Below are 14,909 nucleotides of genomic sequence, written 5' to 3' on the forward strand. Positions count from 1 at the left end.
TTGGGGGCACTTGTACTCACATGAACATATCCCTCCCCCCATAATTAAAAGTAATACAAATAAATACATTTAAAAAGAAAATAATAAAATCTTAGAGAGGGTCTAAACTATACAATATGGGCCAGTGAGACGGCTCAGTAAATAATGGTGCTCACTGCCAAACCCTGAGTTCAATCCTTGGGACCCACGTGATCAGAAGAGAGAACTGACTCCCACGGGTTGTCTTCTGACCTCTAAGTGAACCCCTCCCCCCCCAAACAAATAACTACATATTAAACAGTTAAAACATAAGATAGGCCATGGGACTGGACAGCTTCCTCAGTTTCCCCACCCTGGCTCTGCCTTCAGGCCACCTGGTCTGTAGCATGACCCTGTCACACCCCCACGTGGCTTGCTCCCCAGCTCTTCCCTTTTCCCAAAAGGTTCTTCAGGCCCTGCCTTCTCCCTCCTAATCCTTCAAGGCTACTTTCTACAGAATCCATCTCAGCTGTTCCAGTGAACCCCCCCCCACACACACACACCTCTTCCCTTGGCCCCGATAACCCTCCACCCGTTTGGTAGTAGCCAGAACCTCTTTCATGTGTATCCCATGGGTATTACATAATGAAGTTCTGGGCCGTCTGTCCTTCCCAACGGACCGTGGGTAATGCAAGGGCGAAGCCTTGCTGTCTGTCTTTCCCTGTGCTGTTTGCAGGGGTAAGTGTGGTTCCCTAAGAACATAGGGTAAAGGAACACCTCTCGTAGAATTACATTAGAACTGGATAGGTGACGTTGGCAGTGACCCCCCTCCCTGTGGAGAGTCTGACCTCGGAGTTGCCTTGTCAGGAAAGAAGACATTCCCTGACAGTACAGTTTTCTCCTCCCATATCCCCGACCCGCTGTAAACTAAGGGAGAACAAGGTACCTCCCCCAGTGGGCGTGGTTTCGCAGCCAGGCGTTGGGACCAGCTTCCAGGCCGTGCATCACTGTGTCCCCATAGTCCATGAAGGGCTTGTTGAGTCTGCAGGACAAAGCACATACAGCACTGTAAGAGACCGATGAACCTAAGACGATGACTTTAGAGAGACAGGAGGCCAATGGGCAGATGCTGTGTAAGCATGAGGACCTGAGTTCAAGTCCCAGGACCCACGTAAAAGCCAGGCACAGTAGCCAGGTCTGTAATTCCTGCAGAATGGAAGGCAGAAACAGGAGACTCCTTGAACCCCTGGCACTCTGTTGGCTGTGTAGCCTGGCATGTGCAGCAGCAAACAAGACTTTTTTTTTTCAAACAAGGTGGAAGGCCAGGACTGACCACTGAAGCTGTCCTCTGACCTCCACAGCGTGCTGTGTGTCATGTGTACACATGCATGCACACATGCATGCACTTCTGGCCATGCTCTGCACCACTCCAGGGATGGGCCTACGTGGGTTGAGGAGGGAAGGAAGAAAGGAAAAGGACAGACACACGGACAGAAAAGCTGGGATCCAGCATGCTCACCGTGATGCGGGGCAGCAGCTGCAGCAGCCCAGAACCCAGTGCATTTACTGTATACCTCTGACTTGAGGAGGCAGGCTTAGTGTGCGCAGCTGAGCATGGAGGCAGGTTTACCTAATCTGGGTAAGGAGGTCTCTGTACGGGAGCAGCCTCAGGCTGCAGTCATCCCAGAAGCAGCAGCTGTGGTTGATGGCTGCTACATACACTGTCAACAGTCACACTAGGAGCAGAGGAAGGTTTTGCCATCTCTTTGAGCCTCACCTTGGGAAAGCTTCGGGGGCATTGGGGTCCTTGACATGCTGTGCTCATGTCAAAACTGCACATCCACTCAGGGCTCCCTTCACTCCTCACAACTCACAGTTTAAAAAAAGAAAAAGTCAAGAGATCCAGACCCAGACCACACAGATACGGGGTGGAAAGAACACGGAGCTCTCACAGCAGCTTCTAATGGAGGCAGTTATAATTCCACTGCGCTTTCTTCTCACCTGGAAATTGAGGAGTTACCACACGGCATGAGTAACAGCGCACGCCTGGCGTAGGTGTAATGAGACCCATGGCTCTCACTGAACTGGGTTCGACTCTCCGAGGCAAGGACAGACTAGAGTTATTTACACCCAATATACAGGTGGGCCAACCAGGCAAGCTGAAAGGCCAGATTGAGGTCAGCCAAGCAGCCGTGTGTCCAGACCTCTCCTGTGGTCTCCCCATTCTTGAATAGGTGCCACAATCTGAGTACGTGTCACAGTCTTGAGTGCCATCCAGGGATCAGAGCCCACTCCCAAGCTCTGTCACCTCTGGTATCTGCTGGCCTCTCCACTGTCACAACAAACCCATAGGTTACACTGTGGCATCCGATCACCATGTGAATCCACCTGGCTCCTCCTCTCGGGATAGAGCTAAAAGGACCCAGTTACAGGAGCAGTTCAGAGGGGGAACTAAAGTATAAGTATGCATCGATTTGGACCCGTCACCAATTATCTTGGTGAAGGCAGATTTCAGTGCTCTCCTAATTCTAGTTTATCACTCTGGGGGAAGAAGTTGCACAATTCAACCAGATGCCTCTGCTTTACTGGCTCTAAGGGTTGTTCTTCAAATGTGGACCCTGGGCCAGCAGCATCCGATTGTCCTGGATCATCTTAGGAATGTATGCATACTCTTTTTTTTTTTTTTTTTTTTTTTTTTGGTTTTTCGAGACAGGGTTTCTCTGCGTAGCTTTGCGCCTTTCCTGGAGCTCACTTGGTAGCCCAGGCTGGCCTCGAACTCACAGAGATCCGCCTGGCTCTGCCTCCCGAGTGCTGGGATTAAAGGCGTGCGCCACCACCGCCCGGCGCATACTCTTGACTGTTGCCCAGATTCTATGAATGAGACCCTCCAGAGTGGGGCACAGGACGCTGAATGGACAAGTCTATGAGATACTGGTGCAGCTCATGGAGATCACGGGGATCATGGAGAAGGAAGTTCTTCTAATGTAGGATGTTTTGGGGATGTCCCCGAGGCCCACACATGGGACACTCCTCACCTGTGGCAGAAGTGCTGGGCACACTTGACCAGGATGTGCATACAGTGGCAGGCGATGAGGCCCATCACCAGCAAACTGAGCGGACCCATCTGCAGGCAGGGCAGACATGGACACGGTGGGAGAGAGGACAGCTTAGTAGTGCAAATGCTGCTGAGGACTCAAAGGTCTCTCCCTCTCTGTTTGGGGGAGGGGACTCCAGCACGCCACAGTACGTGTGTGGCGGTTAGAGGAGAGAGGTCAGGGCTGGTCCTTTCTCTTTCTACCATGGGAGTCCCAGAGATCAAACTCAGGTCATTGGACTTGTCAGTCAGTGCCTTTATTTACTGAGCCATTTGCTGAAAGGACTTTCTAGAAAACTGAGTTGAAAGCCATCTTGCTATTTTTTTTTTTCCAAAAGCAATCTCAAGTCATGTCCAAAAAGTACACATAGCAATCACAATGAAGCTTGTGCTGGAAGCAGGGGACCCAAAGTCTTGACCACATGTCCCTTTGGTGGCCTCTAAGGTATCCCCCAAGGACACCTAGGCTCTGTAAAGCCAGATTGGATAACTGGTCTACCTCCAACCCTTACATTCTGCAGAAGAGGAAGCTGAGGCCTGAGAGTGACTGACTTGACTCCTAGTGCCTGTGGCCAAGGCAGAACTTAGACCCAGGCTTGATGTTTGGATTCTAGGTCCATGTCAGTGACACCCCGCCCCCACCCTGAAACACTGTCTGCTACGGGGTATTTGAACCCATTATTGTCTCCTCCCCCATCCCACAGCTCTTCATAGTGCCCGGCACGCTCCCCCCTACCCCCCCACCCCCGCCACCGCCATTCCTCTTACCAAGATGCCTGCGTTCTTCACAGCCAGGGGGAGCCCCAGGATCCCTGTGCCCATGTTGCCTTTGACCAGATGAACCAATGTCTGGAACCCTCTGCAGGAGAGGAAGGAGGTATGAGGACGTGGGAGGGGGGATGGGAGAGGATCTAGCAGTCATTCCCTCATAGCATGCCAACACCTCAATTAGACTGGGCAGGCAGATTCACAGCCACCTTGATGCTCCTGTATCCTTGCTTGGCCCATGGTGGGTCTCCTGGAAAGTGACCACCCATCCCAAGTTGTCCAGGATTGTCCCAGCATTAGCAACTCATGCTCAGTCTATGCCACGAAGCACTAACTGTGAGAGATACTGTGCTGAATCGCTTATATATAACATCTCCTTTAATCCTTTTGGCCAGACAGTGAAGCTGGCACTGATGTGGGTTTTAGTTTACAGATGGAAAACGGAGGCACAAAAGTACTTAAATGATTCGTCCACGGATACACTGGGGAGCTGGGGCTGGAAGCCAAGCAGCTTCGCAGCTCTGGTTTTTCACTTCTGCAGAACTCCAGGAGGCAGACCCAGGACAAGGGCCGAAAGGGGCAGCCCCAAGTCATCACAGAGGAAACTGAGGCCCAGAGACCAACCTGACTTCCCAAGCTGTGGCAGAGACAGGACCGCACTCCAAAACTAGGGGGCAAGGCAGACAGGAGAATAGTCCCTGTGACTTCTCTGTGATAGGTCAGGTAACGTGGGTCATCTGGGGATTGGTCTCCAGAGAGGTTTTCTTTGCTTCCTAGCCCAGGACATTAAGTCTGGGGAATGGCATGACCCCTAACCCAATAAAACCCAAACTAAAGCAAAGGACTCCCACTCTTTCTTGTTATTGTTTCCTTATGGTGTTCGGGATCACACAGGGCCTTGTAGATGCCAGGCAAGTGGTCTACTACTGAGTGGTACCCTCAGCACTCACTCGTGATTTCTTCTTTCTTTTTCTTTCTTTCCTTCCCTCCCTTTCTCTCTTTCTCCTTCTCCATCTCTCTCCCTCCTCTCTTTCCTGAGACAGGGTCTCATGTAGCACAGGCTGGCCTCGAACTTACTATGTAGCCAAGGATGACCTTTAACTTCTGATTGTCTCACCTCCACCTCTCCAGTGCTGAGACTACAGGTATGTGCCACCACGCCCACTTTGTGCAGTACTGGGGGTCACACCCAGGGCCTTGTGCCCTCTACACAGGAACTCTACCAACGGATCTGTGTCCACAGCCTCAATTTACTATTTCTTTAAGAGAGATGTGAGGTTGATTCAGGGACAAGGTCATTTGGGGAGAAAAATTCCAAGTTGGGAACTTTCTCTCCCAGTGAATGTCAACCCCAGCTTTCTTCTGGATGTCTCTGTATCCTGACCTTGTGAAACAGGGTCCTGGGCTTTTATCTAACCTTTTAGAAGCCTTAGAAATTCCCCCAAAAACCCTTGCAGCCAGCAGATCATCTTAAATCAGTGACGGGAGTCTGGAAGGAGCCTGGGTTTTGGAATCAGACAAACCAGGATTCCAACACAAGGCCACTACTTCCCCAGCTCCGTCATTTTGTGGGGGCACACGTTTGGCTCTGGAGGGCCTCTGTGAATGTTAAGAATAATGCTATTTTGAAAGAGTTCACCCAACTCCCAGTCTCTGCATTAACCCCCAAGTCCTCTAGCATCAGAAGGTCTACCCATGGACTGGTAGGAGTTAAAGAACAATTGGAGGAGAAGGGAGGGGAGAGCCCTGCGTGCCTTTCCCTTTCCCTGTGGGTGTCAACATTGCTGACAGAGAACTACACCCCCTGGCCCCCAGTGATGGGCTTGTTTTGCAACTGGGAAGGGGTCAACAGGTCACTTAGGAAATTCCTAACTAAAGGACTTAGGAAATCAGAATCTAGCTTGCAGCCATTCAGCCAGCTTGCAGTGTGTTAAGCCTGCAAAATTCTGGACCAGGAGCCAGGAGGCCTGGGTTCCATCTATGACTCTTTTGGTGACCTAGAGCCACCATCACAGAATATTTTTAAGCAGCTAAGAGTACACAGGTACTGTGCTTGGGGCTTCATGCTCACACAGAAGGGGCAGCCATCCTGTGGGGAGCAAGCCATCATTTCTAGACTCTGTCACTGTCTCCAGCTGGTAAGCGGGAACTGAACCCAGGAGGAGACTCCATCAGCTGCTTGCTTGCCCAGCCTGTATGGCTTGTCTCCAAGCCCCACAAGGTCCTCTCTAGCTCATGCTTGCATTATTCTTTTGATTTTTAAGTAGCTGAACTTGCCACCTCAGCCACCAGGGACACAGGACAAGAGTCAGCTGGTTCTGTCAAAGTTGAGAAATATCCCTGCTCTGCAGTGGGTAACCCAGGGGCCTCAACAGCTCACTCTGGTGATCTCTAGCACTTAGAAGGTCCAGGACCAGTTCCAGGGACGAAAGAGCCGTGCCACACTGCCAGCAGCCAGGGAGTCCATTCCTGCAGTGTCTTGCAGGTGGTATGGAGAGAGACTGAGTCCATCAGCACCTTCTCTCTCTCTGCCACACATTCTCTTCCTCCCCATTCACCTTCAGTACACACACACACACACACACACACACACACACACACACACACACACACACACACACACACACACACACTCCTTTAATATACCGGGTCATGTCTGATCCTCCCTGCTTTACATATGAGGGAAGTGGATTCGGAGGAGAGAAGGACAGGCTTCCAGTTGAACCCAGTTCTTCTGGTCCTCTGTTAAGTGCCATTCTACACTGAAGGTGCCACGCTTGCTTCTTAAAGCGTGAGTCTGAGCTCGCTGGGCTGCTGTATTGGTGAAGTTAAATGCGGGAGAACGTGCTGGAGCCCTGCAGCTTGTCATGGTCTCAAAACCTGTGTGCATGTCCCCTTCTCCAGAACCCATCTTCCAGGAAATGGAAGAAACTAGAATCTTCTGCATGCTGTTCCTTGAGCAGCACCTTTGCGACCTTAGTGGCAGCAGGGCCTTGCTACAGCGAGAGGCTTGCTTTTTGTTTGGCGAGGCCACGGTGGTCTTATGCTCTGATCCTGACTTCCTTCCAAGTTCTACCTCCCTTCCTAGACATCGAGACCCCCAAACTGACTTTAGCAACAGCACCATGTTCTAGTCTCTTCTCTGCCCGTAAACTTTAGCATGTGGCTTAAAGCCATTGGGCCTCAGTTTCCCTCTCAGGACATTTCAGGTTCTAAACCTGGCCTCAGCTAGAATTTCCTATTTGGCACAACCCGTGGCTGCCACTTTTTTTTTCTTTAGTGTTCCTGGTGGCACAGTGGGTTGAGGGTCAAGACACACCCACCTCAAGGTCCAGGCTGGAAGCTGATGGAAGCAGACATGGGGTGGCAGGGAGACGCACTCACGTTATGCCCTTGGTCTTCTTTGATGTCTCTGAAGAGTTCCCATTCATGAGACTAGGATCCTGGCTCTCCACCTTCTTGGTACTCTCAGGAGACGACACGAGGTCCAGCTTGACCGTGGTGGCTACCTGGGGACTCCCAGCACTCTTGGTCACGGACATGATGGCTTCAGAAAGGGCAAGCTCAGGGTAGGGAGGGGGCAATCGGGGAGGTGTGGGTGCAGGTGGAATTTGGGCTCAGTGGATCTGGCCTCGGAGCTGGCTCTGGCCTCAGAGCTTGCTCTAGCCAGGCTGGAATGAGACCACGCCCACATGCATGGGTGCCCCACCTCTTCTTGCCTGAAGAAACTCAGGGGAGGAGGAGAGAAAGGAGGGACTTGGGGAGGGAGTTGTGAGCTGTATTGGTATTTCCCAATCCCAGGAAAAGAGACAACAACTCCAATGCAGCTATTTTTTTCTTTGGAGACAGGCTCTCATGTAGCCCAGAGAGTGGCCTCCAACTCGCTAGGTAGCCAAGGATCACCTTGAGCTTTTGATCCCATTGCCTCTACCTCTTGAGTGCTGGGACTACAGACTTGTGCACCACCATACCTGTCTTTATACAGTGCTGGGGACAGGATCGAGGGCTTCCTGCTTACTAGACAAGCAGTCTACATCTCAAACCCAGCCTGATGATTTTCATGAGCTGAACTATTTATTACACACTCTCCTAAGGGGTACCCATTTCTGGCTCTGAGAAAACTCCTACACATCCCATCTCAGGTAGTCTTCCCAGATGCCACGAGCCTGCTATCTGCACTAAGAAGATGGGAAGGATACCTTACCCAGGGCAGTGGTTCTCAACCTTCTTAATGCTATGACTCTTAATATAGTTCCTCACATTGTGATGATCTTGCAACCATAAAATTATTTCGTTGTTACTTCATAACAGTAGCAATTTTATCACTGTCATGAATTGTAATGTAAATGTCTGATATGTGACCCCTGTGGGGTTGTGACCCACACGTTGAGAATCACTGGAGGCTCCATGGACGGACAGAACTTCCTTGGAGACAAGAAGAGGCAAATGCTACATGATTCCCAGAAGCATTTTCCTGGGCAGGGACGGGGTGTGATTTGCTTAAAGTTGCATGCGGCTTTCAGATTAGAGCTCTGGGGTTGAGGGTAGTCTCCGGAGCTTCTTGGGATTCTTTCTCTGTCATTATCTCTGCTTGGTGCAGATGAACCAGCCAAATTTTCCTCCTTCTACAAATTATAGCATTTTCCTCAAGCCGTACCCATCTGCCCCTTCCCGCTTCATCTCATCTTCAGAAAGCAGCACTGACTGAGGCCTATGTGCCAACAGTGTAACTTAAACACCTCACTGGTAACAGGGACACCGGAGACAGAATCTGACGGGCCGATCGATCCCTTACCAGGGCTCTTTCTGAGATCCCATGCAGATTCTGAATTTGTGGTGTGTCTGTGTACCTATGGAAGTAAGAGGTGGATTTGAGGTGTTTTCCTTAATCATTTTCCACTTTTTTTTTTTTTTTGAGACACTATGTAGCTCTGTCTGTCCTGGAACTATGTAGACCAGGCTGGCCTTGAGTTCACAGAGATCCGCCTGCCTCTGCCTCTGCCGTGCTGGGGTTAAAGACACACAGCATCACACCTGGTTCCAGAAACCTTGTGTTATTTTGAAACAGGTCTCTCAGTGACCCTAGAGCTCAACAAATCTGGCTGGCCAGTGAGCTTCAGCATCCCACATGTCTCTGCTCCCCCCACCCCACCCCCAGTAGTGGGATTATAGCCACATGCAGCCACGTGCAGCTGTGCCTGGCTCTTCTGTGGGTTCTGAGGAATCAAGCTCAAGACCTCGTTTGCACAGCAGACACTTGACTGACTGAGCCATCTTCCCAGCTCCTTCCCCCCTTCTCCCCTCTTTCCTAAGGAGTCCCACCCCAGGTTGGGAGATGGCTCATCAGTAAAGGTGCTTGCTGTCAAGCCTGACAACGAGAGTTTGATCCCCGGGGGCCTACTTGGTGGAAGGAAGGAGAAAACTGACTCCTGAAAGCTCTCCTCTGACCTCCACGTGCCCCATCCCAGCCACAAATAGATAAACAGTGTAATTTTAAAAACTACAAAGAGGAGGCTCATCCTTACCGCTCCTTCCTCCATCCCCAGTGCCAGTCTCCACAAAGCCTGGCCACTTCTCTGGGGAGTGTTGTTGCTTTGGTTTTTGGAAACTGGGGTTCTAAAAGACAAAGGACAATTGGACGGAGGTCACATCCCTGGCGGAGTCCCTGCTGCACCCCAGCCAGGTCCTTGCATGACTGCTACCTGCAGCTCGGATCGCCACACAGACCCTTGGTTGAATGCTGGGCCCCACCCTTCATGGTCTTGGCCTGAGTCAACTGTGGCCCTGGCTGTGGTTTGCAAAATATCCTTTCTTCCCTTGTCTGGCACCATCATACCGTGCTATTCCTGGTCTGTGGAGTGGCAGGCTGCATTCTGGGGCCTGCAATTGAAATTCCACAGTTCCATTCTAATTTTAGATTTCATCTTGCCGATAAAGCTCTGCTCCCTCCAGGCAATGAGATCTGTAAATTCAGAGTGTCGGGGGCTTAGGGTCAAATTGGTTTTGCTTTCCTCTCCAGATTGATTAAGAATCTGGCGTTAATCTTCAAGTCTTTTGGATAGGGGTGACAGGAATACTGGTGTCTGACTCAGGGCCCTTCATGGACATCAGCCCAAAGAAACCGTGTTGGGCGGGGTGAAGGTGTACACTCCGAACTTGCAACACCACTGGTCAGACCAGAGGACGAGGACTCCAGCATAAGCCAGTGGGAGTCAGGCATTTGGAGACCTGGATTCCAACATAGTGTCCCCCAAAAGCCACTGGGACCCTGGGAAGGACACTGTCCCTCTCCGAGCCTCACCCTACACCATGAAGAAGATAACAGTGCACATGACTTCTAAAGGCCTGAGGGCCAGAGGGACATGGGTGGGGTTCTCTCTAAAGCTGACCAACAGGCCTGGCTCCTCATGGTGGGGTCCATGTACTCTGTGTGAGAACAGTGTGCCAACAGTGTGCCCAGCTGAGAGCAATGTAGAGGGTGGGAGAAGTGAACACAATTTAGTTACACTTTAAAAATTGTGTGTGTATGTGTGCGTGCGTGCATGCGTGTGGTGTGTGTGTGTGTGTGTGTGTGTGTGTGTGTGTGTGTGTGTGTGAAGGAGTGTGCCATGGCTTAAGTGTGGAGGTCAGAGGACTACTTGCAAGAATTGGTTCTCTCTTTCCACGTGGGGATTCTGGGCTTGCATTCTTGCCTTTTGGCTTGGTGGCAGGTGCCTTTCCCCTCTGAAGTGTCTTGCTGACCCCAAGTACAACTTAAATGATGATGATGATGATGTATCTGTTTGGCTTTTCAAGACAGGGTTTCTCTGTGAAGCAGTCCTAGCTGTCCCAGAACTCACTCTGTAGACCATACTGGCCTCGAACTCACAGAGATCCACCTGCCCCTGCCTCCCAAGTGCTACAAGAGCTGGGGTTAAAGGTGTGCACCATCATTGCCTGGCTGATAAAATATTTTTGGTGACAATGTAGAGTTGAGGTGGTGTGGGGGGCTTCTTTCATTCTTGCATGGCAGTTCGAGGCGTAGGGTCTTGGAGGTGTACTGAATAGTCCATGGAGATATGAAGGAATGTAGGCATGCAGGCTTGAAGGAGCCTCAGATATGGGCTGTGTGTGTGTCTTCTAAATTCACTGGACTATTTTGAACCTGGCCTTGGAGTTAGACTGTTCATCTGGGCAAGAGTCATCTCTCTTCCTTTTAAACTAATATAACCATACATCTTCATGGTCACTATGTGGTGTTCTGGATATATATAGACTCCATATTGAGCAAATCAAGACACTTGTTTCTTTGTGACAAGACATTAGAAGTGTGCTCTGGCCTGATATGCCTTTAGTCCCAGCACTTGGGGGTACAGAGGCAGGTGAATCCCTGAGATGGAGGCCAGCCTGTTCTATGTAGGGAGTCCCAGGCCAGCTAGGGCTACCTTTTGAGACCCTCTCATTACAGGTGGATGTGAGCCACCATGTGGTTGCTGGGAATTGAACTCAGGACCTCTGGAAGAGCAGCCAGTGCTCTTAACCTCTGAGCCATCTCTCCAGCCCCCCTAGGTCTTAAAGGCATATGTCTCCAATGCTGACTGTATCCCTGAACACACAGAGATCTTATGGGATTAAAGGCGTGTGCCACCACTGCCACACTCTTGCTATGGCTCTAATAGCTCTGACTCCCAGACAACTTTATTTATTAACATACAATCAAAATAATAATTCAGTACAATTAGATTATCACCACAAGACCCCGTCAAATTTTTTTTGAAGTAATTGTACTTCTTTTACAAGATACAAGATGGCCGGCCATAAATTGCCTTCTGTAATAAAGTCAGAAGTGTATTGCTTTGCTGTTACCTTGTCACCTGTTGTACTCTGAGGTTACAGTGTTACCTGCTGTACTCCTCTGCGGTTACATTGTTACCTGCTGTACTCCTCTGTGGTTACATTGTTACCTGCTGTACTCCTCTGTGGTTACATTGTTACCTGCTGTGTTCCTCTGTGGTTACATTGTTACCTGCTGTACTCCTGTGTGGTTACATTGTTACCTGCTGTATTCCTCTGTGGTTACATTGTTACCTGCTGTATTCCTCTGAGGTTACATTGTTACCTGTTAACCAATGTCTCTCCCTTGCCAAGCCCCCTACCCTTCCTGACCTCCCCTGACCTCTCCTCTTTCTCTAGTTTAGGGTTTTCGGTATTTATCTTTGTGTGTCTGATTTGTTTTACTTATCATTAAGACCCCAACGTTGCCACAAATGACACAATCTCATTCCTTCTAATGGCTGAATGGTATTCCACCATGTCTATGACCATATATAGATTTGTCCATCCGTTCTTTGATAGACACCTTCCTTGACTCCATATCTTGCCTCTTGTGAACAATGCTGCAGTAAGTAGCTTCTTAGTGCATTAGAAAACAGATGAGGAACTGGGAGTGGCTCACCTGAGATCATATAATCTGGTCCAAACATTAGTACCTAAAAGTGAATTCATCACCCCACCCATATTCCACCGGAAACTGCCTCCGGCCTGTGGCTGAGCGTAGCTGCCCTCCCTCTCGGCACCAGAGCGACAATAGCAATCTTGTGTATGACTTTATCCTCTACCCCAAGCTCCAGACCAAGGGTGTCACTTGAGGTAGGTGGTTCCATCTCCCATTTGACAGATGAGAAAAATGAGTCTCGCAGGAGTTATTTTATGGTTAAAGAGACCAAGTTGGGACTCCAGGTAGAGCTTTGGTGTGAGTGTAGAACTCTTCAGATATGTCTCTGAAGAGGCTGTTTTATTATTTCTGTGTCTACCTGGCACCCTGTAGAAACTCAGCAATTTCTAAAACCCCTCCTGCAAGCTTGGCCTGTGTGATCCAAAGCTTAGGGGTTTCGGGTATCACTCAATTCTCCAAATAAAATTTAAGGGCAACATAGATGGCCACGTTCTCATTTCTTTCTCTAAGGGCCTTTGCATTATTTCTTCTGTTCCCCCTCCTTCTCCTCTTCCTCATCTTTGTCTTCCTCCTCTTCCTCTTCCTCCTTCTTCTCTTGTTCTCCTTCACAGGGTTTTGTGTAGCCCAGGCTGGCCTCTACCTTGCTATATAGCCAGTCCTGGCATTTGAACCCCTGGTCTTATCGCCCCCAACCCCCAAGAGATTCTTGGCTTGTATCACCATGCTGGGCTTATTTTTTATTTATGTGTTTGTGTATGTATCTGTGTGTCTGCCATGTGCATACAGGTACCCATGAAGGCCAGAGGAGTGTGTTGGGTTCCTTGGAACTGGAGTTATGGGTTATTGTGAACTGCCATTGGTGTTGGGAACTGAACTTTGGAAGAACAGCCATAGCGCTCAACTACTGAGCCATCTCTCTAGTCTATTATTTTTTCTTTAAAAGAAGGCTATTTGGGGGGCTGAAGAGATGGCTCAGCGGTTAAGAGCACTGACTGCTATTCCAGAGGTCCTGAGTTCAATTCCCAGCACCCACATGGTGGCTCACAACCATCTGTAATGAGATCTGGCACCCTCTTCTGTATACATAATAAATAAATAAATCTTTTTTTTTTTAAAGGCTATTTTGGGGCTGGAGAGGTGGCTCAGAGGTTAAGAGCACTGGCTGCTCTTCCAGAGGTCCTGAGTTCAATACCCAGCAACCACGTGGTGGCTCACAACCATCTACAATGACATCTGGTGCCCTCTTCTGGCCTGCAGGCATACATGCAGGAAGAATACTGTATATATAATAAATAAATGAAATCTTTTTTAAAAATGGAAGGCTATTTCAGAGCTGGGAGGGCAGGGTAGAGGAGGGGCGTAGGGAGGGAGAGCAGACACTGAAGAATGATGCTCTTAGCCTCTGGTGTTCCTCCCTTTGGGGGTCACCACTGTGCCATGTGTCTGCCAGTTATAAAGTACCAGTGGGTGAGACTGGTTGAGAAAAGGAGCAGGTACTGTTCCTGGGTCACAGTCCTGCCCACAGAGGTCACTGAGGTTTGCTTTTTTTTTTTTATTGATTTGTTTTTCCATTTTCATGTGTGTGTGTGTGTGTGTGTGTGTGTGTGTGTGTGTGTGTGTGTGTGTAATACGAACATGTGGATACATGTTTGCCTGTGTGTATGCACTCAGAGGCCTGACATTGATGTTGGGAATCAGCCTTGATCACTCTTCTACCTGATTCACCTTATTGAGGCATTGTTTCTCAATGTAACCCAGAGCTGGTCAGTATGGCTAGTCTTGACAGCCAGCTTGCTCTGGTGATTCCCCCATCTCTCCTTTTTTTTTTTCTGGAATCACAGGAGGGCCTCTATGTCCACCCCTCATTTATGTGTTTTCTACAGACCCCATCTCTAGTCTTCATGCTTACACAGTCAGGGTCTAACCACTGAGCTACATCTTCACCCGGCAATAAGAGGTATGAGATCACTCGCAACTGGAGAGAACTTGGGGTCATTTTCTTGAGTTGTCCTGTGTTGGGGAAACTGAGGTCCAGAAACAGGAAAGGACACAGTGACTGAAGAGTGATTCCATGGCGTATCAGTGGTGACTGGGATGGAGACAGCTCACAGCAGCGATAGTCTGCTGTGTTCTCCTCAGAGACCTCCACGCAGTTGAGACAGGGGTCTGTGCCTTCAATGAGAAGAACTCCAAGGCTGGCCAAACAAAGCAGAGTTTGGTTTTGTTAAGAGTAGAGAGAAAGGGACTCAGAGAAGAAGGGAGTCCCAGAGAACACAGGTGTCAGGGTTGTGCTCTCTCAAAGGAGAGTTACAATGAGGTCTCTCTTTTTAAAAAGAATGTACTTTTATTGTATGTACACTGGTGTTTTGCCTGCATGGATGTCTGTGTGAAGGTGTTGCATCCCCTGGAGCTGGAGTAACAGTTGTGAGCTGCCATGTGGGTGCTGGGAATTGAACTCAGGACCTCTGGAAGAGCAGCGAGTGCTCTCAACTGCTGATCCACCTCTCCAGCCCATGAAGTCACTTTATAATGGGTCTTTGGTAGCTCTTAAGTCATATCTCCAGAGGTGGTTCTGTATCCCTCTCTCCTCTCCTCCTCCTCCTTCCTCTCTCTGTCTCTCTCAGTTGAAAATAGATCCTTCTCTCATACAATACA

At 49.6% G+C, this 14,909-nt stretch overlaps 1 protein-coding gene across 1 annotated transcript in view; it reads right to left on the reverse strand.

The window, feature by feature from the left end:
- Positions 1-7,482, reverse strand: part of Slc36a2 (solute carrier family 36 member 2) — a 30,524-nt gene extending 23,042 nt beyond the window's left edge. The window contains exons 1-4 of the mRNA XM_006984877.4: positions 7,205-7,482; positions 3,821-3,911; positions 2,994-3,082; positions 905-1,000 (exon numbers count right to left, since the gene is read on the reverse strand). Coding sequence (XP_006984939.1) covers positions 905-1,000; positions 2,994-3,082; positions 3,821-3,911; positions 7,205-7,362 — 434 coding nt within the window. The 5' untranslated portion in view covers positions 7,363-7,482. The remainder of the gene's footprint in view (positions 1-904; positions 1,001-2,993; positions 3,083-3,820; positions 3,912-7,204) is intronic.
- Between the last annotated feature and the right edge of the window lie 7,427 nt (positions 7,483-14,909).

This window comes from Peromyscus maniculatus, chromosome 8 (genome assembly GCF_049852395.1).
Source record: "Peromyscus maniculatus bairdii isolate BWxNUB_F1_BW_parent chromosome 8, HU_Pman_BW_mat_3.1, whole genome shotgun sequence".
In the NCBI taxonomy this organism is placed as follows: domain Eukaryota; kingdom Metazoa; phylum Chordata; class Mammalia; order Rodentia; family Cricetidae; genus Peromyscus; species Peromyscus maniculatus.